General features: G+C 38.6%; 1 protein-coding gene across 1 annotated transcript in view; it reads right to left on the minus strand.

Moving 5' to 3' along the window:
- Positions 1 to 807: 807 nt before the first annotated feature.
- The window catches only part of LOC117323993 (potassium channel subfamily K member 12-like), an 88,871-nt gene continuing 61,719 nt past the window's right edge, over positions 808 to 27,959 (minus strand). Inside the window, exon 2 of the mRNA XM_033879570.1 lies at positions 808 to 3,995. Coding sequence (XP_033735461.1) covers positions 3,118 to 3,995 — 878 coding nt within the window. The 3' untranslated portion in view covers positions 808 to 3,117. The remainder of the gene's footprint in view (positions 3,996 to 27,959) is intronic.

Here is a 27,959-nt window from a genome sequence, read left to right on the forward strand (position 1 = left end):
TATGTTGACAAACACGAGGTTTGGAGGTTGTATCGGCAGTCTATTTAAGGATCCTATCCAATTAAATCAATGCATATAGAAATGTGGTGTTAGTTTGAAAAGGTATATTTTCAAAATAAATCAAAGTGTTATCATGGTTTTAGCAAACACCGATTGCTTGACTGATTAAGAGAAACAATGTCTCTCAGTATGTGATTTCGTTATAAGTGTATGTACAATTCGGCTTGCATTCCGTAAAAAGTGGTACTGCTTCTAAAATTAGACAGTTCCTTCCGCTATCCTATATGGGAGTACGTCCCCAGTGTCGAAAACACGTTGGATTGTCACTGCGGTCGTGATTTGTGAATAGGTTTGTCTGTGTCAGAGATATTGACTGCTGGTTATTTTTTGTCGAAACTAATTAGGGAACGAGTTACATTACAAGCGCTTGACAGATCGTGTCAGAACGAGCTGCTCGATTCTACATGATAATCTAGATTTATTCCAAGAACAATGCTGACCCGCGATTGCTATCTCAACCTTGTCAAAACCAATACAATGCCCTCAGCCAAACGGAGTCGGGTTGAAATAATGAACAATTTCTTTCTGTCAGTGGTACTTTGGTATGCGTAGACGATATTGATACGGTTCTCTTGGCGACATTGGCTACCGTGTATGGGCGGTATGACAAAATGATACTAAAACTGTATTTAAAAAATATATAATTTGAAAAGATTTATTTCAATTTTCAAAATAAGTTGGATGTATCATAGACAGATATGATTGATTAACCTTTAGTAAATCCAGGATATGAATTTTGTTGGTTACTTTTTTTTTTACATCTGTGAACAATATTTATTGCGGAATGCACGACTTTGATTTTTTTGTGGAGGCTAAACATTTATCATTGGAGAACCATATATTAAGTTTGGTGAAAATACGTAAGCATATCTGACCTCAAACCAAATCAAATATTTTTTTGCCATTAACTCCAATAAAAAAATCCGTGGAATGGTAGTGATACATCAAACAACTACGTACGCATAAACTTACAAATCATACACATCGGTATCGAAACTCATCCATACGTTCATCATTCACACACAAGACAAATGTAAGAAAATAGAAAGAAAATCGGGCTATACAACAGTGTCAATTGCTCACTGACATTTCTCCCTGGGTTAATGTAATAGGAAATATATAAGTAGTTTGATTAAATTTATTTTCTTATAGGTATGCTCTAGGAATAGTGTAGGCCATAGAGAGCGCCATCACGTAGATGCAGTGAGTGAACCGCTCCCACGTGGTGCTAGCGTAGTGGACAGTGGTAACCTTCGAGCTTAGGTCCGTTCACAAACTGTCTGAAAATAACATTTTACCGTTTAGCAGTCCAATCAAATGGCGTTAGACATGACTGTTCACCTCGTAGTAGACGGAATGTACACACAGTAATACAGTCGAAACACGTGACATACGCCATGATAAACGTTTCGCATGACGTCTCACTCATTGTGTTAAATTTGACGTCAATTCTTTTACACACAAAAGTAAACATCTAAACTTTTGCACACCGTGGTATAACATTAGCGCGTATTTACCGATCGTGGTAGCCATGACACTTGTTTACCAATTGTGGTAGTTTTAACACTTACTAACCATCGTGGTAGCCCAGACACTTGTTTGCCAATTGTGGTAGTATTAACCATTATTTTCCAATTGTGGTGACCTTTTCGCTTGCTTACCGATCGTTGTAGTTTAAACACTTATTTACCAATCGTGGTGACCTTGACGATTGCTTACCGAGCGTGGTAGTTTAAACACTTATTTACCAATCGTGGTGACCTTGACGATTGCTTACCGATCGTTGTAGTTTAAACACTTATTTACCAATCGTGGTGACCTTGACGATTGCTTACCGAGCGTGGTAGTTTAAACACTTATTCATCGATCGTGGTAGCTTTGACGCTTTCCATTTGAAGGTGAATACACCAGAAGCGCCGTATATCAATGTTACTCCATCATATGACCACTGATACTTTCGGATACAGGGGCGCTGTGGTATAAGGCATTCTGTGAAGAATATGTGTCTAGTTTCCGACGAACAACAAATTCGTTGATGGAAGCAGTTCTCTTCTAGATTGATCTATTCCCGCCCTGTCTACATAAAAACATGACTTTACGACTGGAATCGCGGTTTTTCTGATGCGCACTATATCAATGATTTACATGCTTATAAGTTGCCATAGTTATGGGTATTGTATCACAAAAGCCAAATTTAGATACCTTCGGACCAGCGATATTGGTATTATACACGAGAGCAGAAGATAGGCACGTTTTGGTATATATCTCTTCATTCCGCGCCAAACCCTGGTGCAATGTGTGAGTGGGCGATGTGTAGGAGATATATGCGTATATGATTGTATAAGGCTTGGGTACAATTTTCAAGATAAGGCTTGATCATTAGCCATCTGTCGAACGGTCAGCACTACCCTTCGTTCATCAGCTCATGGCAGCCATCTTAACATCACTTTGCACCAAGTCGATATACTCTATATGAACTTATACAATTTAGAACATTCTCAAATTGCCCTCATACCGAAGAACAGCGCACCTTGTATGTAACGAATCCCTTTGTTATACTGAGTAGCAGGGTTGCAGTATTTGGAATGATTGAGGATTTCCTTTTACACAGCCTTGAACAAACTTATTTTTATCTGTAACACTACACCTAAATTGGAATTTAGGGAAAAGCTTTCTATTAATCCAAATGCGAGTAACAACACATTGGCCATTTGGATAGTCTATTGTCTAACACAGGCACAGCGTTATGCTGCACTCTAACGGGAAACATAAAGGTATTGGTGTTTGAATGAGTGCAGAATTAATTCACCGCGACTACATTGGAACACACTTTAAAAGACTTGGACCTTTTATATCTGACACCACTTTCAGCAGTTAAATTCCGATTGTTTTTTTTTAAATAACCACATAAAATCACAATATAATTGCCTTTGTAAACCTGAGCTGTCCGCATATCGGGTTAATAGCGTTCTGGGACGCCATTTCCTGACCTTGTTTACGACCTTTTAGAGTTTACCTATACGCTCATCTTTCATCATGAGTCTCGTGCTGGGTCACTCACACTTCCTCCTGACCTAGCTTTCTGTTGAGAATGGCCAATGGTCCCACTGGGCCCTGGAAACCACTTCCATTAGACGAGTTCATTCCTCTTTGTGATGTTTCCCAAAGCTGTTTTTGCATCATGGCGAGAGATATTTTATTAGCTTGAAGGAAATCCCTCATTGAAATCATTTCGTCCGAGTTTCGCCTACCGTCCGAATCGCTATCACACTCCACAGTCACGGCCTTTGACTTGTTCATTTTAGACCCTCTGTGGATATGACCCGGCGTAATTGCATTTCGGCGACCTTTCGACTTTTTCCTCCTCCGGCACCTACAGTTCAGTTTTTTGATGATCCAGTTTAGGAGTTGTTTTATGACGATGGATGCCACATTAAACAGACTGTATATACAACAACAACCTATTACTATGAATATAAAGTTTCCGAACCGGTAGAGGTGCACGTTCGGATAACTTTCTTTTTGACTTACAACATAATCCCCAAATCCTATCGTTGCAAATGTTACGAAACAAAAATAAATGGCTTCAAAGTAAGTCCAGTCTTCTACAGGGTGGTACATTGCAGAGGCACAGCAGGCCACTATGACAGCCCCTAAAAACAGTATCAACATTACCCAGTAGACCGACGGTTTCCAGGTGTCAAGTCTGTCATCATCAGACACCTGAGAACCACGTCTGGAGTCATTTGATCCATTGGCTAATCCTTTCCTTTTTAACTCTCTTTCGTGGATGGATCGTAATATATAGGCGAGGAATGTGATGATTCGCTCCAGAAACAGATTGAAGAAGAGAATGGTTCCAGCACAACCGAAGAATCCGTAGAATATAAGAACTATCTTTCCAGCAACAGTTCGAGGTGTTGTCATTCCAAAACCTGAAACAGACGAAGAACAAGGTATTGTTATATGTTGGTGTATAGTAAGATAATGGAATTTAATAGTTATGGAATCCTTAATATATTGTTGGCGATAACATTACTGGTCAGGACGTTATTCTAGTATTCATCCAATGGACGGCACTTTATTGCCCCAGTTTCATCAATATTCCCTAACTAAATTAAATTCCTTAACTTAAAATCTCCCATAGGAAGGAATTACATAATTGAATTCAAGTTTTTTAGCTAAGATTTTTCTTTAAAATCCAATAATAAATTCCTATGAGAAATTTAAGTTCTGGACTTCGTTAAGTGAAGGAACGTGGATGAATCCAGTAAAATCTGATTAGGTTTGATCTATACACCTTGAGGTTATTCAGATCCACCCACTCTCACAAAGCTGTGCTGCTCAGAGACAAGGCGAACACGTAATATAATAACATACACTCATAGAAAGAAGTCTATCTGATATTGTAGATATATTGAGACATCCAGAATAACAATCCTAAATAGTTTGACAGTGGAGTTTCAATATTGCCAATTTGACTGCTCATAAGTTCCTTCTTACACGAATTCGTACCGGAATTATCCAGGATTGCAATAGAACCATATGGCCTGACAAACATGTTATCGAAATACTGTGATTTTCATACATAATCAATGTAGTTGTGGTTTGTTTTCTAAACTCTTCAGAATTAGTTATGTTCTGGTGTAATATAGTACAGCCGATGTTTGGTATTGTTTTGCATAGAGGTTACACAGTGAGTGGTTGTCGTATATGGCATTTCTTTCACTCGAATTAGTTATTTTTCAAAATTACAAAAACACGAGCTTTAGCGAGCGTTTTTCGTAACTTTTGAAAAATAACTAACGAGAGTGACAGAAATACCATATACGACAACCACGAGTTTGTGTGACCTGTTTCTACCACAATATAAAAGCTATTCTGAGGATTAATTGACCTGTTTCGTAGTTGATAGCGACTACCGATGGAATTATATGTACATCCACATGTTTTCGAATATGATTCAATATATGATACTAGTTTTCTAGTATGAATTACGGGATTCCAATATAAGATAACAAGCATTTGAATATCAATAATCAAGATTGACGTTAATTGCAAGTTTAAGATTAAATATATATGACAAAATCTATAGTATTATTTTTATAACGTTTGAAATGACCATAGGCACACGGTGGATATTTATTGCAACGTTAACGTCCATAGACACACAGTGGATATTTATTGTAACGTTAACGTCCATAGACACACAGTGGATATTTATTATAACGTTAACGTCCATAGACAAACAGTGGATATATATTATAACGTTAACGTCCATAGACACAAAATGGATATTTATTGTGACGTTAACGTCCATAGACACACAGTGGATATTTATTGTGACGTTAACGTCCATAGACACACAGTGGATATTTATTGTAACGTTAACGTCCATAGACACACAGTGGATATTTATTGTAACGTTAACGTCCATAGACACACAGTGGATATTTATTATAACGTTAACGTCCATAGACAAACAGTGGATATATATTATAACGTTAACGTCCATAGACACAAAATGGATATTTATTGTGACGTTAACGTCCATAGACACACAGTGGGTATTTATTGTGACGTTAACGTCCATAGACACACAGTGGATATTTATTGTAACGTTAACGTCCATAGACACACAGTGGATATTTATTGTAACGTTAACGTCCATAGACACACAGTGGATACTTATTGTAACGCTAACGTCCATAGACACACAGTGGATATTTATTGTAACGTTAAAGTACATAGACACACGGTGGATATTTATTGTGACGTTAACGTCCATAGACACACAGTGGATATATATTGTAACGTTAACGTTCATAGACACAAAGTGGATATTTATTGTAACGTTAACGTCCATAGACACACAGTGGATATGTTTTGTAACGTTAACGTCCATAGACACACAGTGGATATTTATTGTAACGTTAACGTCCATAGACACACAGTGGATATTTATTGTAACGTTAACGTCCATAGACACACTGTGGATATTTATTGTAACGTTAACGTCCATAGACACACAGTGGATATTTATTGTAACGTTAACGTCCATAGACGCACAGTGGATATTTATTGTGACGTTAACGTCCATAGACACACAGTGGGTATTTATTGTAACGTTAACGTCCATAGACACACAGTGGATATTTATTGTGACTTTAACGTCCATAGACACACAGTGGATATTTATTGTGACGTTAACGTCCATAGACACACAGTGGGTATTTATTGTAACGTTAACGTCCATAGACACACAGTGGATATTTATTGTGACGTTAACGTCCATAGACACACAGTGGATATTTATTGTAACGTTAACGTCCATAGACACACAGTAGATATTTATTGTGACGTTAACGTCCATAGACACACAGTGGATATTTATTGTGACGTTAACGTCCATAGACACACAGTAGATATGTATTTATATATGAACCTGATTCAAAGCAACCCACTGATAATAATGCAATGGTGTATGCTTGTCAAGTAACCATACAAAGACATATATTGTCGAAATACAGCATTTATTTAATTGCATGCTTGTAATCAATATGTGCCCACAGGTAGATGCATCGTTATTGTGTTTGAACCTGTAAGATGTATCAAGGCAAAACATAAACCATATACTTTAGTATTAGAACTTCCGCAATTAATTGGTTTTCATCAATTGGGAGAACGCCAAAACACAAGTATCTCACACATGGAACATAGCCGCTATATTCCGAGGCGTATCTTAACAAGTGTTATATCCCCTCTGATCCCCGATCAGCCATTCCATTCGTATCGTCACTCGTAAGTCATGTTCCGATACCGTTACTAGCAATACAGCTTGTTTAAAGAGTCGTTATAATGTACATCGTATATGTTTTTTATCAAGCCTAGCCCCAACAGAGTGCCATAGTGATACCGAGACCAGTACCAGACGCCAATTGCAATGTCAGGTCATGGATAATGCATACTGCTGGTATATCTCAGGAAGATCATCCTATTGTTTATATAGCCACTTGTTTTGAATTCGTCAATAAAATGTGACACGTTATATATTACATTAGTAAATAACGAGTTTCGTCGACTCTTACACTCACCTATTCATTTCATACCAAACCACTTTGGAACGTAAACCATACGACAAAAATATCAATTTCACTGATTGAACTCATTTATTATGGAACAAAGCACGTTCCATTGTAAGAAACACCATATTGGCAGTTTGTATCGGTAAATGGACGCCAGAAAACGTCCACCCAAAACCTCTACTGGGTATTTGAATGATCTTCTTTCTCATGTTCAACCATTCGTGTGGCGATATGAATTTCGCTGTGATGGCGGTTTGTGGCTGTCTGCCGACCTGATAGATGGATGTCTGCACGCCAGCGTAATATACGTCCTCCGTACGACCATGTATGACCCCGCTTCACGGCATCAACCAACTGACGCACGTCTTCAATACTTATAACTCCTTTGTCATATTCGTAACACCGGAACAACACATCTGAGTTAGAATGTTATCAGTATAGTAATATATGGTGAGTCCTGCCAACATGTTTTAATAAAAAAACGTATCGGGTGTACGGAAATGACGTCAACATTGACTTCATCTTTATATTACTCATTTTTATTTCGGAATACAAAAGCTTTACCAGCCGACTTCCGCATTCTATGTTGTACGTAGTAATTCATAGACGATATTTTGAAAAATGTAAAATAAAAAATGCTGTTAACATCATTGCCACCACCACATGGTGTTAACATCATTGCCACCACCACATGGTGTTAACATAATCGCGGCACTCACATGGTGTTAACATCTTTGCCACCACCACATGGTGTTAACATCATTGCAACACTCGCATGGTAATAACATCATTGCCACCACCACATGGTGTTAACATTATTGCCACCACCACATGGTGTTAACATCATTGCCACCACCACATGGTGTTAACATCATTGCCACCACCACATGGTGTTAACATCATTGCCACCACCACATGGTGTTAACATTACTGCCACCATTACATGGTGTTAACATCATTGCCACCACCACATGGTGTTAACATCATTGCCACCACCACATGGTGTTAACATCATTGCCACCACCACATGGTGTTAACATCATCGCGGCACTCACATGGTGTTAACATCTTTGCCACCACCACATGGTGTTAACATCATTGCAACCACTCGCATGGTAATAACATCATTGCCACCACCACATGGTGTTAACATCATTGCCACCACCACATGGTGTTAACATCATTGCCACCACCACATGGTGTTAACATCATTGCCACCACCACATGGTGTTAACATCATTGCCACCACCACATGGTGTTAACATCATTGCCACCACCACATGGTGTTAACATTACTGCCACCATTACATGGTGTTAACATCATTGCCACCACCACATGGTGTTAACATCATTGCGACCACCACATGGTGTTAACATCATTGCCACCACCACATGGTGTTAACATAATCGCGGCAATCACATGGTGTTAACATCTTTGCCACCACCACATGGTGTTAACATCATTGCAACACTCGCATGGTAATAACATCATTGCCACCACCATATGGTGTTAACATCATTGCCACCACCACATGGTGTTAACATCATTGCCACCACCACATGGTGTTAATATCATTGCCACCACCACATGGTGTTAACATCATTGCCACCACCACATGGTGTTAACATCATTGCCACCACCACATGTTATTAACATCATTGTGGCCATTACATGGTGTTAACATCATTCCGACCTTTACATGGTGTTAACATTATTGCCACCATCACATGGTGTTAACATTATTGCCACCCCCACATGGTGTTAACATAATTGCAACATTCGCATGGTGTTAACATCATTGCGATCATCACATGGTGTTAACATTATTGCCACCACCACATGGTGTTAACATCATTGCCACCACCACATGGTGTTAACATTATTCCGACCATCTCTTTGTGTTAACAATATTGTGACCATTACATGGTGTTAACATCTTTGCCACCACCACTTTGTGTTAACATCATTGCCACCACCACATGGTGTTAACATCATTGCCACTACCACATGGTGTTAACATTATTCCGATCATCACATGGTGCTAACATCATTGCGACCAACACATGGTGTTAACATCATTGCGATCATTACACGGTGTTAACATCATTGCCACCACCACATGCTATTAACATCATTGCCACCACCACATGGTGTTAAAATCATTGCCACAACCACATGGTGTTAACATCATTGCCACCATCACATGGTGTTAACATCATTGCCACAACCACACGGTGTTAACATCATTGCCACCATCATATGGTGTTAACATCATTGCCACCGCCACATGGTGTTAACATTATTGCCACTACCACATGGTGCTAACATTATTGCCACCACCACATGGTGTTAACATCATTGCCACCACCACATGGTGTTAACATCATTGCCACCACCACATGGTGCTAACATTATTGTCACCACCACATGGTGTTAACATTATTGCAACACTCGCATGGTAATAACATCATTGCAACATTCGCATGGTGTTAACATCATTGCCACCACCACATGGTGTTAACATCATTGCGACCACCACATGGTGTTAACATCATTGCGACCACCACATGGTGTTAACATCATTGCCACCACCACATGGTGTTAACATCATTGCGACCACCACATGGTGTTAACATCATTGCGACCATTACATGGTGTTAACATCATTGCGACCACCACGTGGTGTTAGCATCATTCCGATCATCACATGGTGCTAACATCATTGCCACCACCACATGGTGTTAACATCATTGCCACCACCACATGGTGCTAACATCATTGCCACCATCACATGGTGCTAACATCATTGCCACCACCACATGGTGTTAACATCATTGCCACCACCACATGGTGTTAACATCATTGCCACCATTACATGGTGTTAACATCAATGCAACATTCGCATGGTGTTAACATCATTGCGACCATCACTTTGTGTTAACATCATTGCCACCATTACATGGTGTTAACATCACTGCCACCACCACATGGTGTTAACATCATTGCCACCACCACATGGTGTTAAAATCATTGCGACCATCACTTTGTGTTAACATCATTGCCCCCATTACATGGTATTAACATCATTGCCACCACGACATGGTGTTAACATTATTCCGATCATCACTTTGTGTTAACAATATTGTGACCATTACATGGTGTTAACATCATTGCCACCACCACATGGTATTGAGATCATCGCGGCACTCACATGGTGTTAACATTATTGCCACCACCACATGGTGTTAACATCATTGCGACCATTACATGGTGTTAACATCATTGCCACCACCACTTTGTGTTAACATCATTGCGACCACCACATGGTGTTAACATCATTGCGACCACCACATGGTGTTAACATCATTGCGACCACCACATGGTGTTAACATCATTGCGACCAACACATGGTGTTAACATCATTGCCACCACCACATGGTGTTAACATCATTGCGACCACAACATGGTGTTAACATCATTGCGACCACCACATGGTGTTAACATCATTGCGACCAACACATGGTGTTAACATCATTGCGACCACCACATGGTGTTAACATCATTGCGACCACCACATGGTGTTAACATCATTGCGACCACCACATGGTGTTAACATCATTGCGACCAACACATGGTGTTAACATTATTGCCACCACCACATGGTGTTAACATCATTGCGACCATAACATGGTGTTAACATCATTGCCACCACCACTTTATGTTAACATCATTGCGACCACCACATGGTGTTAACATCATTGCCACCACCACATGGTGTTAACATCATTGCCACCACCAGATGGTGTTAACATCATTGCGACCACCACATGGTGTTAACATCATTGCGACCAACACATGGTGTTAACATCATTGCCACAAACACATGGTGTTAACATCATTGCCACCATCATATGGTGTTTACATCATTGCCACCGCCACATGGTGTTAACATTATTGCCACTACCACATGGTGCTAACATTATTGCCACCACCACATGGTGTTAACATCATTGCCACCATCACATGGTGTTAACATCATTGCGATCATCACATGGTGTTAACATTATTCCGACCATTACATGGTGTTAACATCATTTCCACCACCACATGGTGTTAGCATCATTCCGACCATAACATGTTGTTAACATTATTGCGACCAACACATGGTGTTAACATTATTGCCACCACCACATGGTGTTAACATCATTGCGACCACCACATGGTGTTAACATCATTGCGACCACCACATGGTGTTAACATCATTGCGACCACCACATGTTGTTAACATCATTGCGACCACCACATGGTGTTAACATCATTGCGACCACCACATGGTGTTAACATCATTGCGACCACCACATGGTGTTAACATCATTGCGACCACCACATGGTGTTAACATCATTGCCACAAACACATGGTGTTAACATCATTGCCACCACCACATGGTGTTAACATCATTGCCACCGCCACATGGTGTTAACATTATTGCCACTACCACATGGTGCTAACATTATTGCCACCACCACATGGTGTTAACATCATTGCCACCATCACATGGTGTTAACATCATTGCGATCATCACATGGTGTTAACATTATTCCGACCATTTCATGGTGTTAACATCATTTCCACCACCACGTGGTGTTAGCATCATTCCGACCATAACATGGTGTTAACATCATTGCCACCATTACGTGGTGTTAGCATCATTCCGACCATAACATGGTGTTAACTTGACATTGATGAGGCGGATATATTCTCATTAAACTATATCGATAGAGCAGTGTATCGCGTTTCGTGTTAATCCATGTGGGCACTACCAAACAGATCATCGAGCCAACTTATTGGCCATCAGCCCATTAGGTCAAACTATTAGGCCGATCTCTCGCTCATTGGTGATGGTCATTTGGCTGAGATGATCGATTGTAGGAGCTGGGCACTGTAAGGACCACTTAATAGGTGTGATCCTGTACCGTCCGAAGTATTCTAGGATATTAACCCAGGCTCCGAGTAGGAGAGGTATATCATGTTAATATATGATATAAACATCTCGGGGTAGTCTTGAGAATAAAAAACTTATATAAAAACATACCATGACAACCAAAACTTAGAGAATAGCACGACAAAATCGTAATGTTTACGAACAACTACAGAACGATGACAAAATGGGAATTAATGTTAACGGTCACCGATGGAAGACTATTGTCGGTGGAACGAAACTTAGAAATAGGCGAAGTCATGAAGGTGAAAAACTAGTAAATAACTAGCACTGACAGAACAATGACCGTTGTCAATGAATCGAAACCTAGTAATAATAGGCGGATTCGTGTAGAAAACTGCTACAAGAGAATACCGACTATAAATGACACGACATACCGAGAGTTAAATGTAAAACAAATGTAGATTTACAAGGAAAGGATAAGGATAATAGAAGGATGATAGAAGGACAATAGCAGCATAATAGAAGGATAATAGAAGGATGATAGAAGGATGATAGAAGGATGATAGAAGGATGATAGAAGGACAATAGCAGCATAATAGAAGGATAATAGAAGGATTATAGAAGGATGATAGAAGGATCATAGAAGGATGATAGAAGGATGATAGAAGGATGATAGAAGGATAATAGAAGGATAATAGAAGGATAAAAGAAGGACAATAGAAGGATGATAGAAGGATGATAGAAGGATAATATAAGGATAAAAGAAGGATAATAGAAGGATGATAGAAGGATGATAGAAGGATAAAAGAAGGACAATAGCAGCATAATAGAAGGATAATAGAAGGATGAAAGAAGGACAATAGAAGGATGATAGAAGGATGATAGAAGGATGATAGAAGGATAATAGAAGGATAAAAGAAGGACAATAGAAGGATTATAGAAGGATGATAGAAGGATGATAGAAGGATAAAAGAAGGACAATAGAAGGATGATAGAAGGATGATAGAAGGATGATAGAAGGATAATAGAAGGATAAAAGAAGGACAATAGAAGGATGATAGAAGGATGATAGAAGGATAATAGAAGGATAAAAGAAGGACAATAGAAGGGTGATAGAAGGATGATAGAAGGATAAAAGAAGGATGATAGAAGGATGATAGAAGGATAAAAGAAGGACAATAGAAGGGTGATAGAAGGATGATAGAAGGACAATAGAAGGATGATAGAAGGATGATAGAAGGATAATAGAAGGGTAAAAGAAGGATAATAGAAGGATGATAGAAGGATGAATCAAATCTAAGTGATGTGACGTTCTCAAAATGAGAACAGGAACATTGACAGCAACACCGACATGCGTATAAATGTCCCACATGCAATTAGAAAACGTTTCAATGAGATTATAAAGTTGACAAAAACTGGTTTAGTCCAATCCATCTACATCCCCCGATTGTTTTTATCCGGAATCAGTCAATATCCATGTCAGAAATCGTGATATTGGGAAATTATCTTTGAGCGTCAGAGTCAAATGTGATATATAGGTAAGATGGGTTGCAAGAACAAGAATGCTACTATCTAGGTCCCTAGATTTTTCAAGGTTCCCATATCTAGATTCATCTATCTTTAGGTTTTGTTCGTTTTTGCCTCGTTGTATGGATTTTAATTAGATTTACGATTGCGTTTTTATGTCGGTATCTTCTGCTGTTATTAAGAGGGAAGCCTTGATCAATTGCAATGGAATTTCGCGTTCCTTAACTAACCACATCATTAGTATGATGAAGGCAATAACACAGTACTCGGAGAGGTTACCCGCCCTGGTGTGCAGTTTGATGAAGTCAAACTCTTATACAAAAGGGGGCACAGTTTGTATCCCCTACTTACCGTGTTTAAATGTCTAAGTTGATTCGAAAGTCAAGGGATTGTTCCCATTAGCATGATTTCCGTGACAGATGTCGACAACTTCCGGTGACATTAACAACACAAGGTGTCAAGAGATGCAGGTTAATGAAGACAATGGTGGAGTTTGGAAGTATTCTATTTCTTAATGCGATATGAAGTCAGATGTGTTTGATGCTTGTTTGACATGCGGAGTTGTCACCATCCTAACTCACCCTTGAGATTGTGACTTAACTCGGATTTGACCTAGATTAGTATGGTGAGGATCGTCGGTTTGACCTAGATTTGTATGGCGAGTGTCGTCGATTTGACCTAGATTTGTATGGCGAGTATCGTCGGTTTGACCTAAATTTGTATGGTGAGGATCGTCAATTTGACCTAGATTAGTATGGCGAGTGTCGTCAATGAAGCAAAAACCCGCTTTCCCTTCCTGAACACATGGTCTAATAAATACTCTCACTGAAATATTTTCACGAGTCTATATATATCTTTATCTTTGCTTACAATTTGTCCTCGTTTTTATTGATTTTGAGATAGAATTTTCTTGTTATTTCAGTTTGTTGTTGTGGTATCTATGGGTATGTCCATAGTCTGTCAGATTGTCTTTATATGCCAGTTTGTTGTTGTGGTATCTATGGGTATGTCAATATTCTGCCAGATTGTCTTGATATGCCAGTTTGTTGTTTTTGTATCTATGGGTATGTCAACAGATTGATAGATGGTCTTAAAATAGGATAACGAAAATATTACTCTACCGAATGCGAGATTTTTCGACGCATATGCTTTTTCTATTTCTTCTTCTTACTTTTTCATATTTAAAATCAAGTAGTTTCCCGTTGAAAATAATATATCTGTATTGAACGATGTTCCGGTGACTTGTCAAATTCTTGAAAATATAGGACATTTATGTAAAGTTTTCGGCCTTAAAATAAACTCGCATGTCTTTATGTCTGTAACATTCAATAAATACGTGTGTATGGTATGGATACACCATATATATCTCCTAACTAATAAACGGATAGGCTCAGAGTAATAAAGACTGAACGGACTCATTAAGAAGCTTCGCTGTACGTGTTCAATATGATTCCAAAATTAGAAAGCTGTTGTCAATCAGCGTGTAAAACACGTGAAACTAATCAGCTATTTCTATCAGTAACGCATACTTGGATAAATTTCATTTCTAATCTGTCGTTCTTTCATGTCGCCTACCAACTTCAAACGAAATTTCCTTTGATTAAAATGTAGTTTTACATATATGAGCTCTACGTTTCCACGTATGGAGTGTTCTATTTTTTCGCTATTGATAAAACTCTTCGTGTTTACGAGTGAGTCAACTGTGGTGATACTGACAAAAGCTTGACCACGATGGGTAAGGTGTGGTATTACAGTCAAAAGTGTGACCACGAGGGGTAAGGTGTGGTATTACAGTCAAAAGTGTGACCACGAGGGGTAAGGTGTGGTATTACAGTCAAAAGTGTGACCACGAGGGGTAAGGTGTGGTATTACAGTCAAAAGTGTGACCACGAGGGGTAAGGTGTGGTATTACAGTCAAAAGTGTGACCACGAGGGGTAAGGTGTGGTATTACAGTCAAAAGTGTGACCACGAGGGGTAAGGTGTGGTATTACAGTCAAAAGTGTGACCACGAGGGGTAAGGTGTGGTATTACAGTCAAAAGTGTGACCACGAGGGGTAAGGTGTGGTATTACAGTCAAAAGTGTGACCACGAGGGGTAAGGTGTGGTATTACAGTCAAAAGTGTGACCACGAGGGGTAAGGTGTGGTATTACAGTCAAAAGTGTGACCACGAGGGGTAAGGTGTGGTATTACAGTCAAAAGTGTGACCACGAGGGGTAAGGTGTGGTATTACAGTCAAAAGTGTGACCACGCGGCGGTAAGGTGTGGTATTACAGTCAAAAGTGTGACCACGAGGGGTAAGGTGTGGTATTACAGTCAAAAGTGTGACCACGCGGCGGTAAGGTGTGGTATTACAGTCAAAAGTGTGACCACAAGGGGTAAGGTGTGGTATTACAGTCAAAAGTGTGACCACGAGGGGTAAGGTGTGGTATTACAGTCAAAAGTGTGACCACGAGGGGTAAGGTGTGGTATTACAGTCAAAAGTGTGACCACGAGGGGTAAGGTGTGGTATTACAGTCAAAAGTGTGACCACGAGGGGTAAGGTGTGGTATTACAGTCAAAAGTGTGACCACGAGGGGTAAGGTGTGGTATTACAGTCAAAAGTGTGACCACTAGGGGTAAGGTGTGGTATTACAGTCAAAAGTGTGACCACGAGGGGTAAGGTGTGGTATTACAGTCAAAAGTGTGACCACGAGGGGTAAGGTGTGGTATTACAGTCAAAAGTGTGACCACGAGGGGTAAGGTGTGGTATTACAGTCAAAAGTGTGACCATGAGGGGTAAGGTGTGGTATTACAGTCAAAAGTGTGACCACGCGGCGGTAAGGTGTGGTATTACAGTCAAAAGTGTGACCACGAGGAGTAAGGTGTGGTATTACAGTCAAAAATGTGACCATGAGGGGTAAGGTGTGGTATTACAGTCAAAAGTGTGGCCATGAGGGGTAAGGTGTGGTATTACTGTCAAAAGTGTGACCATGAGGGGTAAGGTGTGGTATTACAGTCAAAAGTGTGGCCATGAGGGGTAAGGTGTGGTATTACAGTCAAAAGTGTGACCACGAGGGGTAAGGTGTGGTATTACAGTCAAAAGTGTGACCACGAGGGGTAAGGTGTGGTATTACTGTCAAAAGTGTGACCACGAGGGGTAAGGTGTGGTATTACTGTCAAAAGTGTGACCACGCGGCGGTAAGGTGTGGTATTACAGTCAAAAGTGTGACCACGAGGGGTAAGGTGTGGTATTACTGTCAAAAGTGTGACCACGAGGGGAAAAGGTGTGGTATTACAGTCAAAAGTTTGATCATGAGGGGTAAGGTGTGGTATTACAGTCAAAAGTGTGACCACGCGGCGGTAAGGTGTGGTATTACAGTCAAAAGTGTGACCACGAGGCGGTAAGGTGTGGTATTACAGTTAAAAGTGTGACCACGAGGGGTAAGGTGTGGTATTACAGTCAAAAGTGTGACCACGAGGGGTAAGGTGTGGTATTACAGTCAAAAGTGTGACCACGAGGGGTAAGGTGTGGTATTACAGTCAAAAGTGTGACCACGAGGCGGTAAGGTGTGGTATTACAGTTAAAAGTGTGACCACGCGGCGGTAAGGTGTGGTATTACAGTCAAAAGTGTGACCACGAGGGGTAAGGTGTGGTATTACAGTCAAAAGTGTGACCACGAGGCGGTAAGGTGTGGTATTACAGTCAAAAGTGTGACCACGAGGGGAAAAGGTGTGGTATTACAGTCAAAAGTGTGACCACGAGGGGTAAGGTGTGGTATTACAGTCAAAAGTGTGACCACGCGGCGGTAAGGTGTGGTATTACAGTCAAAAGTGTGACCACGAGGGGTAAGGTGTGGTATTACAGTCAAAAGTGTGACCACGAAGAGTAAGGTGTGGTATTACAGTCAAAAGTGTGACCACGCGGCGGTAAGGTGTGGTATTACAGTCAAAAGAGTGACCACGAGGGGTAAGGTGTGGTATTACAGTCAAAAGTGTGACCACGAGGGGTAAGGTGTGGTATTACAGTCAAAAGTGTGACCACGCGGCGGTAAGGTGTGGTATTACAGTCAAAAGAGTGACCACGAGGGGTAAGGTGTGGTATTACAGTCAAAAGTGTGACCACGAGGGGTAAGGTGTGGTATTACAGTCAAAAGTGTGACCACGAGGGGTAAGGTGTGGTATTACAGTCAAAAGTGTGACCATGAGGGGTAAGGTGTGGTATTACAGTCAAAAGTGTGACCACGCGGCGGTAAGGTGTGGTATTACAGTCAAAAGTGTGACCACGAGGCGGTAAGGTGTGGTATTACAGTCAAAAGTGTGACCACGAGGGGTAAGGTGTGGTATTACAGTCAAAAGTGTGACCACGAGGGGTAAGGTGTGGTATTACAGTCAAAAGTGTGACCACGAGGGGTAAGGTGTGGTATTACAGTCAAAAGTGTGACCACGAGGGGTAAGGTGTGGTATTACAGTCAAAAGTGTGACCACGAGGGGTAAGGTGTTGTATTACAGTCAAAAGTGTGACCACGAGGCGGTAAGGTGTGGTATTACAGTCAAAAGTGTGACCATGAGGGGTAAGGTGTGGTATTACAGTCAAAAGTGTGACCACGCGGCGGTAAGGTGTGGTATTACAGTCAAAAGTGTGACCACGAGGCGGTAAGGTGTGGTATTACAGTCAAAAGTGTGACCACGAGGGGTAAGGTGTGGTATTACAGTCAAAAGTGTGACCATGAGGGGTAAGGTGTGGTATTACAGTCAAAAGTGTGACCACGAGGGGTAAGGTGTGGTATTACAGTCAAAAGTGTGACCACGAGGGGTAAGGTGTGGTATTACAGTCAAAAGTGTGACCACGAGGGGTAAGGTGTGGTATTACAGTCAAAAGTGTGACCACGAGGGGTAAGGTGTTGTATTACAGTCAAAAGTGTGACCACGAGGCGGTAAGGTGTGGTGTTACAGTCAAAAGTGTGACCACGAGGGGTAAGATGGTTGGTACTTATTGACATTGGTGAAGTGTCTTATCTAGGTACAGTCAACGTGTCAATCAATCTGAGGGAATCCAGTGTACGTATTTTCTCTGTTTAGATACTTTCGATTATTCTTCCAACAAGTGATTATTTATCGATTACACACGATCTGTACCTGTAAATGTACCTTGCCGTGTCGTTTACACAGGTTATCAATGATTACACAGTTTGTTTGTCCATATATTACTGTACTGCCCATGTCACGTGACTCTAATGACACCTTGTCACACAACCGGAAATGGTATCACACCGCGTAATTTATACTAATGAGAAATGCCTGATAAAATGATCAATACAACGGTATATTAAATGATGTATTTATGATATGTATAATATAATAGTATATATGTATATTTAATAGTGTATTTATGATATGTATAATATAATGGTATATATGTATATTTAATGGTGTATTTATGATATGTATATTACAATGGTATATATGTATATTTAATGATGTATATATATAATATAATGGTATATCTGTATATTTAATGATGTATTTATGATATGTTTATTACAATGGTATATATGTATATATTTAATGGTGTATTTATGATATGTATATTATTTAAGCATTAAACTGTCTTTTTATGGACTATATGGTCTATATAGATGCCAGAGCTTTGCAGACAATCTTCATAATGCGCGCTAGCGCATTATGAAATGATTGTCTGCAAAGCTCTGGCATCTATATAGACCATATAATCCATAAAAAGACAGTTTAATGCTTATATTTACGTTTTCTATATTAGTTTCTTTTCGATTTCAACTTTAATTTTCATTATAATTTAAAATCTTACTTTTACCGACGTTTCCATTGTCAGAGGTCAAGAAATTGAACAGCCTATTGTGATTCACGTGCTGATTGGCCAAAAAAAAAAAAAAAAAAATAGTGCGTGGAAATTATTAAAAAAAATACTGAAAACATCATCAGATATTTTAATAACAATATCAATAATATTGAAAGTCAGTATTTCAGAATATACGAATGAATTATTCAGTTTGTTAACGATTTCGGATTTTTTTTTTTTTTAATTTACCATCCGGAACAATTATGCGGATTGAAATTTCACCCGTCACCACGCGCACGCAACGGCTGACAGCATTGACAGAGTTTTTGAATGTGCAGTGGGAGGAAGTGGAATTCGCCAAAAAACCAGGTGTAAACATGTTCTTTGATTGCATGGAAACAGCATTACAGTTTATAGTAGCTACAACAGCACCGGTGTCAGGGATACGACCAATGAGAGAAGTGACAGTGGCCGAGGGAGTTAGACGAGCTTCAGCGACAACGTTGCTTGTGACGGGTACCATGGCTGTTTCAAGTTTAGGATGCGTTAGACACGATAATGCACCACTTGATGCTTTCTTTTGTGAAGAAGAAACTGTTCTATTGTACGACCGGAGAGAAGCCTCGTTCTTATGATTTGACATAAACATGATGTGTCGGGTTTCAAATTTTTTGTCATTCAAACACTGGATGGCGGTGGCGCGCAAACAATGTGGTGTGTAATGATTTTCCACTCTGGCCCCGGAACAAATATCTGTCAACATATGTGTTTATTAAATCTTGTTTTATTTCCATTTTCGTGATTGTTAACCATTCTTACCTTTACTTTCGTTTTACATTTTAAGATTTGTTTTCTGGTCTCGTACTCTATCCGATATCATGATGAGCAATGATAAGATGCCATTTGTTTACATTGGTTGCAAGTAGTTCCGGGGGATCCGGTCGCGTATGAATAACACCTGAATGCACGATTTGGGTGTCAGTTATGCATAGAATGGTGTCACGCTTTGGATGTCAGTTATACTCTCATAGACTGCAAATTTGTTTAGTTTGTTTATATCATGTATTAATGATATGTATAATATAATGGTATATATGTATTTTTAATGATGTATTTATGATATGTATAATATGATGGTATATATGTATATTTAATGGTGTATTTATGATATGTATATTATAATGTTATATATGTATATTTAATGGTGTATTTATGATAGGTATAATATAATGGTATATATGTATATTTAATGGTGTATTTATGATATGTATAATATAATGGTATATATGTATATTAAATGATGTATTTATGATATGTATAATATAATGGTATATATGTATATTAAATGATGTATTTATGATATGTATAATATAATGGTATATATGTATATTTAATGGTGTATTGATGATATGTATATGATGATTTACGTGCTGATATCGTGTAAAACAGACAACACATGGTCGAGTAGGCGAGGACAGGTAGTGAGATAAGAAATGTCATCAGGACCACCGCATGGTGACGAAATAGTACTAAAGCGACATGTTAGTATACTCGGGGGACTGTGCATACTAATTAATTGAAAATCGTAGAATCTTGTTTTTTCAATCCTTAAAGAAATTGCTTTTTGTGCGGAACACGTTTTACTGTGTCAGCTTTAGGAAATGTATGATGATTGAAAAATAGCGGCGCCTCTCTGGTGATGCCACCACATACGTATTTTTTATCAGATTTTGTCGACAACTTCGCGCAAGAGTGAAAAATTGAACCTAACAGATATTTGACAGTAGTTAGTTGTAATAACTGAATCCGTGTGACTTTCTCGGCGTCAGTGCTCTACCGCTTACAGAAAGAGTAATGGTCCCGATAATGGCGGCAGTTTGGTACAACGTTAAGCACTTCCTGATTGAGCTGGGAATTACAGACAGGTGTATTTCTGGCAGTGTATAATAAATTACGGCTATTCTCGGTGACCTTTCGTCCTTGACCCAGTTATCGGGGTGACAGTTGACCTAGATCCCGAGGGTACCGATTTAATTCCTCATTTCATGTATGGCTTCGAGTATATTGTATCCCGACAGGAGGATTTTGTAGCGCAATCAGTAGGCTTTAGGACAAGCGTCGGGTAAGATAAAGTACATTACTGGTTTATCGATAACGTTACACAGTAAATTATCATTATGAAAACACAATTATCTCGTGTCAATTTTCAATATTAACACACTATGTTAATGTCTTGTTTAAACACATATCGAATTCCTTGTTTTAAACATTTTAAAGCAGACGTGTACACGCGACATCTCGCGACATCAGTTGTTGATAAGATGAACTGTTAATAGGATTAACTGTTAGTAGGATGAGATGTTAGTAGGATGAGATGTTAATAGGATGAGCTGTAAATAGGATTAACTGTTAGTATAATTAGCTGTTAGTAGGATGAGCTGTAAATAGGATTAGCTGTTAGTAGGATGAGCTGTTAGTAGGATTAGCTGATGATAGGATGGGCTGTTAGTAAGATTAGCTGATGATAGGATGAGCTGTTTGTAGGATGAGCTGTAAATAGGATGAGCTGATGATAGGATGAACTGTTAGTAGGATTAACTGTTAGTAGGATGAGCTGTTAGTAGGATGAACTGTTAGTAGGATTAACTGTTAGTAGGATGAGCTGTTAGTAGGATTAGCTGTTAGTAAGATTAGCTGTTGATATGATGAGATGTTAGTAGGATTAGCTGTTAGTAAGATTAGCTGTTGATATGATGAGATGTTAGTAGGATGAGCTGTTAGTAGGATTAATAGTTAGTGGGTTTAATCTCATTACTGGTTTTCTTACATGTCACCAATAGTTCGTTCAAGTAGAGTTCGAATTTTATATTAAATATACTACCACCAATTACATTACAATTGTTAGGTTACGAGATTGAGACCAGTTACGTGATATAACTTTTACGATACAATAGTTTCCCTGACATTTTAACATAGTCGTTTTATTATCTGTGGCGTAGCATGATGCGGTGACGATGCGCACATATAAATAGCACTTTTAAATTTTGATTAATTAAATAACACACGATGAGATTCATCTGTTACATCCTTCCAGTACTCGTCAGTAATGACAGGGACAAAATTGATGAAATCCAGAAATCGTATTACGGGTGTCAAATATGATATAAAATGTTAAAGAATACCAGTTTACTTACTAATTCTTTTAATTAATTAATTTTGGATGATTTTAAAAGAACATGAAACACGTTTCACTATTAAAGGATGTGGCGTGCAGGGTAACGGCATAGCTTCGGCACTAAAAGTCAGAGAATAATAATAATAATATTAAAAAAATACCGACATAATAACGAAACTGTAGTTTGATAAAACGAACAAACAATATAGGTTGTCATGGAGACTCTTGCAAGAAAATACAAAAGGAATAATACGAGGTGTTCTAACTCAGAAATTTCTAATAAAACGAGGACAAAATACGAACACAAAATATAGGTTGTCATGGAGACTGTTGAAAAAGTACACGGAGAGTAAGGCCAGATGTTCTAAAAGGTGGGTCATACCTGTGTTAGTCACATTCTCAAAGTGAGAATTAGGGTGGTTCAAACGAAACCACCAGTCATATCAACAAACACCAGATACAGGGGACAGAGGTGGCCGAGTGGTTAAGGTGTATAAACACCAATACAAGTTTTACTAATTTCCTTCCAGGTGTTGTACACTTCTGTATTTTTAAAAGGCGGACTTGTGTATTAATGTTAACGTATCGCATACAAACATCAAGTCTGTTACACTATCAGGAAATATTTCGAGTAAGTTCAGCATTATTACAAAATGAGGAAGCGTGAATACTTGTTTCTCAAGCATTGTGTTGCAGACAACAAATGTTAAGTGGAAAATGAAGAACTTACCCAAAGTGACATTATTCTACAACTGTATGCTTTAAAATTATAAATATCATGAATAATCCATGATTTGTTATGTATGATATACGAAATTAGTATGGAGGTATTGTGGAGAGCCTTGTAGCCTCAAAAATCTAGTATCTAGTCAAAAACAAGGAAAACAATAACAAACCCAAAATCTGGTAAATTAAATTGTCATACTTTATATTTTATGTCTAAAAGCTATGTACATGTATTCTTGTTTATTTGTAATGTAAATATGTGATTATGTTATTTGATTAATAAAAAGGCAAAAAAATACTGTCCTGACACTTTATCACTAACCCTCCACCAATCAAAGACAGAAACCAGAAACAATGTTCACTTAGTTAACAAGACTGAGGCAAATCTGAAATCCAAAAATAGTAAAAGATTACAATACTGAAAGAACATTCCTATTTAACAGTGGTTTGGCTTTACATATTCAATATCCTATGTTGATAAAGGACAAGCATTACCATATTTATGAAATTCCTTTTGAACTTACCCGGCACTGTCATACGCTTTGGTAAGTCTGTTACAGTTTTTTGGATAATCTAAATAAACGTCTTGAACTATACAGCATAGAGCTTCGGTGTTTGGTCAAAAGTGTGGAAATCCATCAGATAAGTAAAAACAATAACATATTGTTTTCTTTATTATAATAAGTTAATAAATGTCGACAGTGTCGTAAAAAATATTATTTCATTCCAGAACTTCATACAGAGATGTATATTCATGTGTCTTATCATCGACTGTATCTCTCAAGGTTATCACCGGGTTTGAGGATCACCACGACGTCAACGTTTGTTTGAAACTAAGAGAGAACTCAATGGGAATTACGAATCCACAAAACGCCGCCATGACACGGAAAGACACACAACAGCAATCTACATCAATAGAATGAGCTTTGAGCAGCTGCTTTACCATGAATTCATTACACCTAAAACATGTAGTTTTTATATTGTCCATATGATTAGCTGATATTTTTTTTACTTTTCTCACTTTTTTATTTTTCGTTTGGTATTTTATGGATTTATTTAGATGTGGTGACTAAGGTAAAAAAATAAAATGTACATATTTCCATGAAGCATATGCAATTTATCGGAATAATGTGTGATTAAAATATCCAAGATGTACAAATATAGTTCGAGGACATCACAAGAATGGCCAGTGTGATGCCTTGGGAAAAATAAATCATTAAGAGAAACCACAGATTGTATATTATGAAATAAAATAAGTATTGCAGTGTCTTTTGGACATGCTGAAATTAAATTTATATATTCAAAAGGCAATACATATATTCCGAAGGTGAAACAACCACCGCATATTCTGATATTCAATAGTTTTGAGCCCTAGTCTCAAATTCAGTAACAAGGCAAGGCCATGCAAATTTCGTCATTACAAAGGAAATTAAAGATATTTGATTTTTAAACATAATACGTGGCTTATCGCAGAATAACTTTTTGGACAGAGAGGTTTCATGAAAAGCGGGGGTCAATATTATTTTGATAGTTAACTTAGATATAATGCATATTAAACAAAATCAATAGACACCTTTAAAACAAATTGTGAGTTAGATATAGTAGAGTCAAAATGATTTAAACTACACCCATACAGCTGTTTGGTCCTTCTAAGACTCGATATTGATGTTAGGGACATCATACAGCTGTTTGGTCCTTCTAAGACTCGATATTGATGTTAGGGACATCATACAGCTGTTTGGTCCTTCTAAGACTCGTCTTTGATGTTAGGGACATCATACAGCTGTTTGGTCCTTCTATGACTCTTCATTGATGTTAGGGACATCATACAGCTATTTGGTCCTTCTAAGACTCGATATTGATGTTAGGGACATCATACAGCTGTTTGGTCCTTCTAAGACTCGTCTTTGATGTTAGGGACATCATACAGCTGTTTGGTCCTTCTATGACTCGTCATTGATGTTAGGGACATCATACAGCTATTTGGTCCTTCTAAGACTCGTCATTGATGTTAGGGACATCATACAGCTGTTTGGTCCTTCAAAGACTCGTCTTTGATGTTAGGGACATCATACAGTTGTTTGGTCCTTCTCGGACTCGTCATTTATGTTAGGGACATCATACAGCTGTTTGGTCCTCCTATGACTCTTCAGTGGACTCGTCAGTGGTGCTAAGGAGGGCGGCCAGAAACTCGAAACAGGCCGAAAGAAATGTCAGCATCTTTATGGAAAACTGGTTTAGAATATGCTTTTGTATATCTTATGTTTTTGTTAAATTGTCAAATATCGTTTATTGGTTAAAGTGATCAGGTATGATTACACTCACCATTCTATATTTTAACGTTTCAGGAAACAAACATGATATTCGTAATGTTCCTTTTGATTTCCACATATAAAGCCCACAGCACCACTGCCGAGTCCTTGCAGGACGAACCAGATGAAAAACAACCCTATCATCAGATGTATGTTGTCCCTAACATTAACGACACGTCCTAGCAGGTCGGACCAGCTGTATGATGATGCTCATAGCATCATTGATGAGTCCAAGCAGGACGAACCAGCTCTATGATGTCCTTAACATCAACAAAAAAATCCTAGCAGGATGAACCAGCTGTAGAATAGCCATAACATCACTGACAAATGCTTATCGTAATGTCTTAACAGCAAAACATGTGTTATATATGTTTCTGGACTAAATTAGTACATTTTGTCTAATAAATACTTAAGTAATTGACCGTATTTTAAAATCCATGATATAACCTCCACGTCCAGGTGAGACACACTCTTGCTTTGGCTTAGTCTTCCAAGCTCTTACACTTCACGTTGCTCTTGGCGACCCGGAGAATGTCGAGAGACATTCCTGAGACGCGTCAGTAATGATCCGCCAGATGGGATAAAATAGCATTAGTAGGGCCTGATATAGCGGTCTGTAGTCTAGGGTTAAGTGCATGTCAACAATAAACGTTCCGTGGGGCCATCTGGTCGGATAAATTAAATACCTGTGTTTTTGTTGACATCTCTAACACCCGGCTTAACGATCGAATGTGAGGTACTTGTTTGATTACCTGGCATCACTTCTAGGAACCAAGGCAAAATCTGTTTAACGATAAATCTCCTCCTAATGGCGCATACACCGAGCTAACGGAGAAACACTGGCTGTCCAATCTACGGTATAATTAATAACATTACCTCTAATGGTTCAATAACACGATATTGTGAGGTTTCCAGTGTCTATCACTGGTCCCTTACAGTGCCACAGATGTATGTCGCTCAATAAAACACCGCGTGCAATCTTATTAAGTCCTTCAAACTTATTGCACGTCTGTTCTTCAATTTAAGCAAAATGTGACTAGACAAATAATGATAGCACGTTCATCTGCAAAAATATATACCAACCCAGATAATGACCAAATACTAGTCTACCACAAACATGTATAATGTATAAATGATACTATTAAATCAGAAAGCTAACCTGGTATCAAACTAGATTGGCAGTAGTAAGATTTCTAAGCATTGAGCTTAACAAACATATGTTAAAACATTATAACATTAAGTAGAATATTACAGTCAAACTAATTTTGTCAAAGATCTCTTATTTCCCATCACTATGGTGAAGGATAAAGAAAAGCAATAGAAGACATCTATCACAGAATCGACTTCTTTTGTGACAGTAACCCATTGATCTGCGGCTGTCTGTCACACTAATAACCGCCACCCAAACCAAAGTCTATTTCCAATTCGGCTTCTACTGGAAAAGGGTGTCATTACAAGGTTCATTCAAGTGAAGCAACTGGATTTGGGAAAAACCCAATCCATATGAAGTTCACTGTGGCGTCAAACAGAGTGATCTGCTCTTTGCCGCTAGGTGTCGCTATATTACAGGTGACATTGCTTTCAGGTATAATTACACCACACAGCTGCTGCAGTTGATAATCACCTCGCGAGGATTTTAACAACATCTTTCTTCACGCTCCTCATTAATCATTGCAATTCTGTTGACTTCATCAAATAACAAATTCTATATTTATCGAAAGACGACCGGTGTGTTAGTTGATCTCTTCGCCGAGTTTGCTCGGCAGATGATTGTACAGAAACTAATTAACGAAATTGATTTATTTGTGTTGACTAAGTCTCTCTAGAGCTGGCGTTTATATCCCAGTAAGGCCATTAAATAGTATACATATATATCCCAGTAAGGCCATTACATAGTATATATATATATATCCCAGCAATGCCTTCTCGGCGATAGCTTATATATCATCAATAATTTATTACCGAAATAGATAATATTTCGGCACCAAATTATGCCATTGATAAGATTTTAAAAATTAGATATACATTCCAGTCGTAAAGTATCATAATGATGAGAAAAAAATTGTCTTGTAATGATTTACGTTAATTGGAATCCTACCGCGTCCACGACTTTTTCGTCACGTGTCCAGTCGGAAGGATAAGGAACGCGTACCACCCTACTCCGTGGTATAAAATACAATGTTGTACGACTACGTATGTCTTTAACCTGATAGCTTATTGGAAAGGATATACGGAAAATAATAATACATAATTTTACAAATAAATTCAAAAATATGATAATACATAATAATACATTATACTGTAATAATACAAAATATTACACAATAACAACAA

Source organism: Pecten maximus, chromosome 3, assembly GCF_902652985.1.
Source record: "Pecten maximus chromosome 3, xPecMax1.1, whole genome shotgun sequence".
In the NCBI taxonomy this organism is placed as follows: Eukaryota; Metazoa; Mollusca; class Bivalvia; order Pectinida; family Pectinidae; genus Pecten; species Pecten maximus.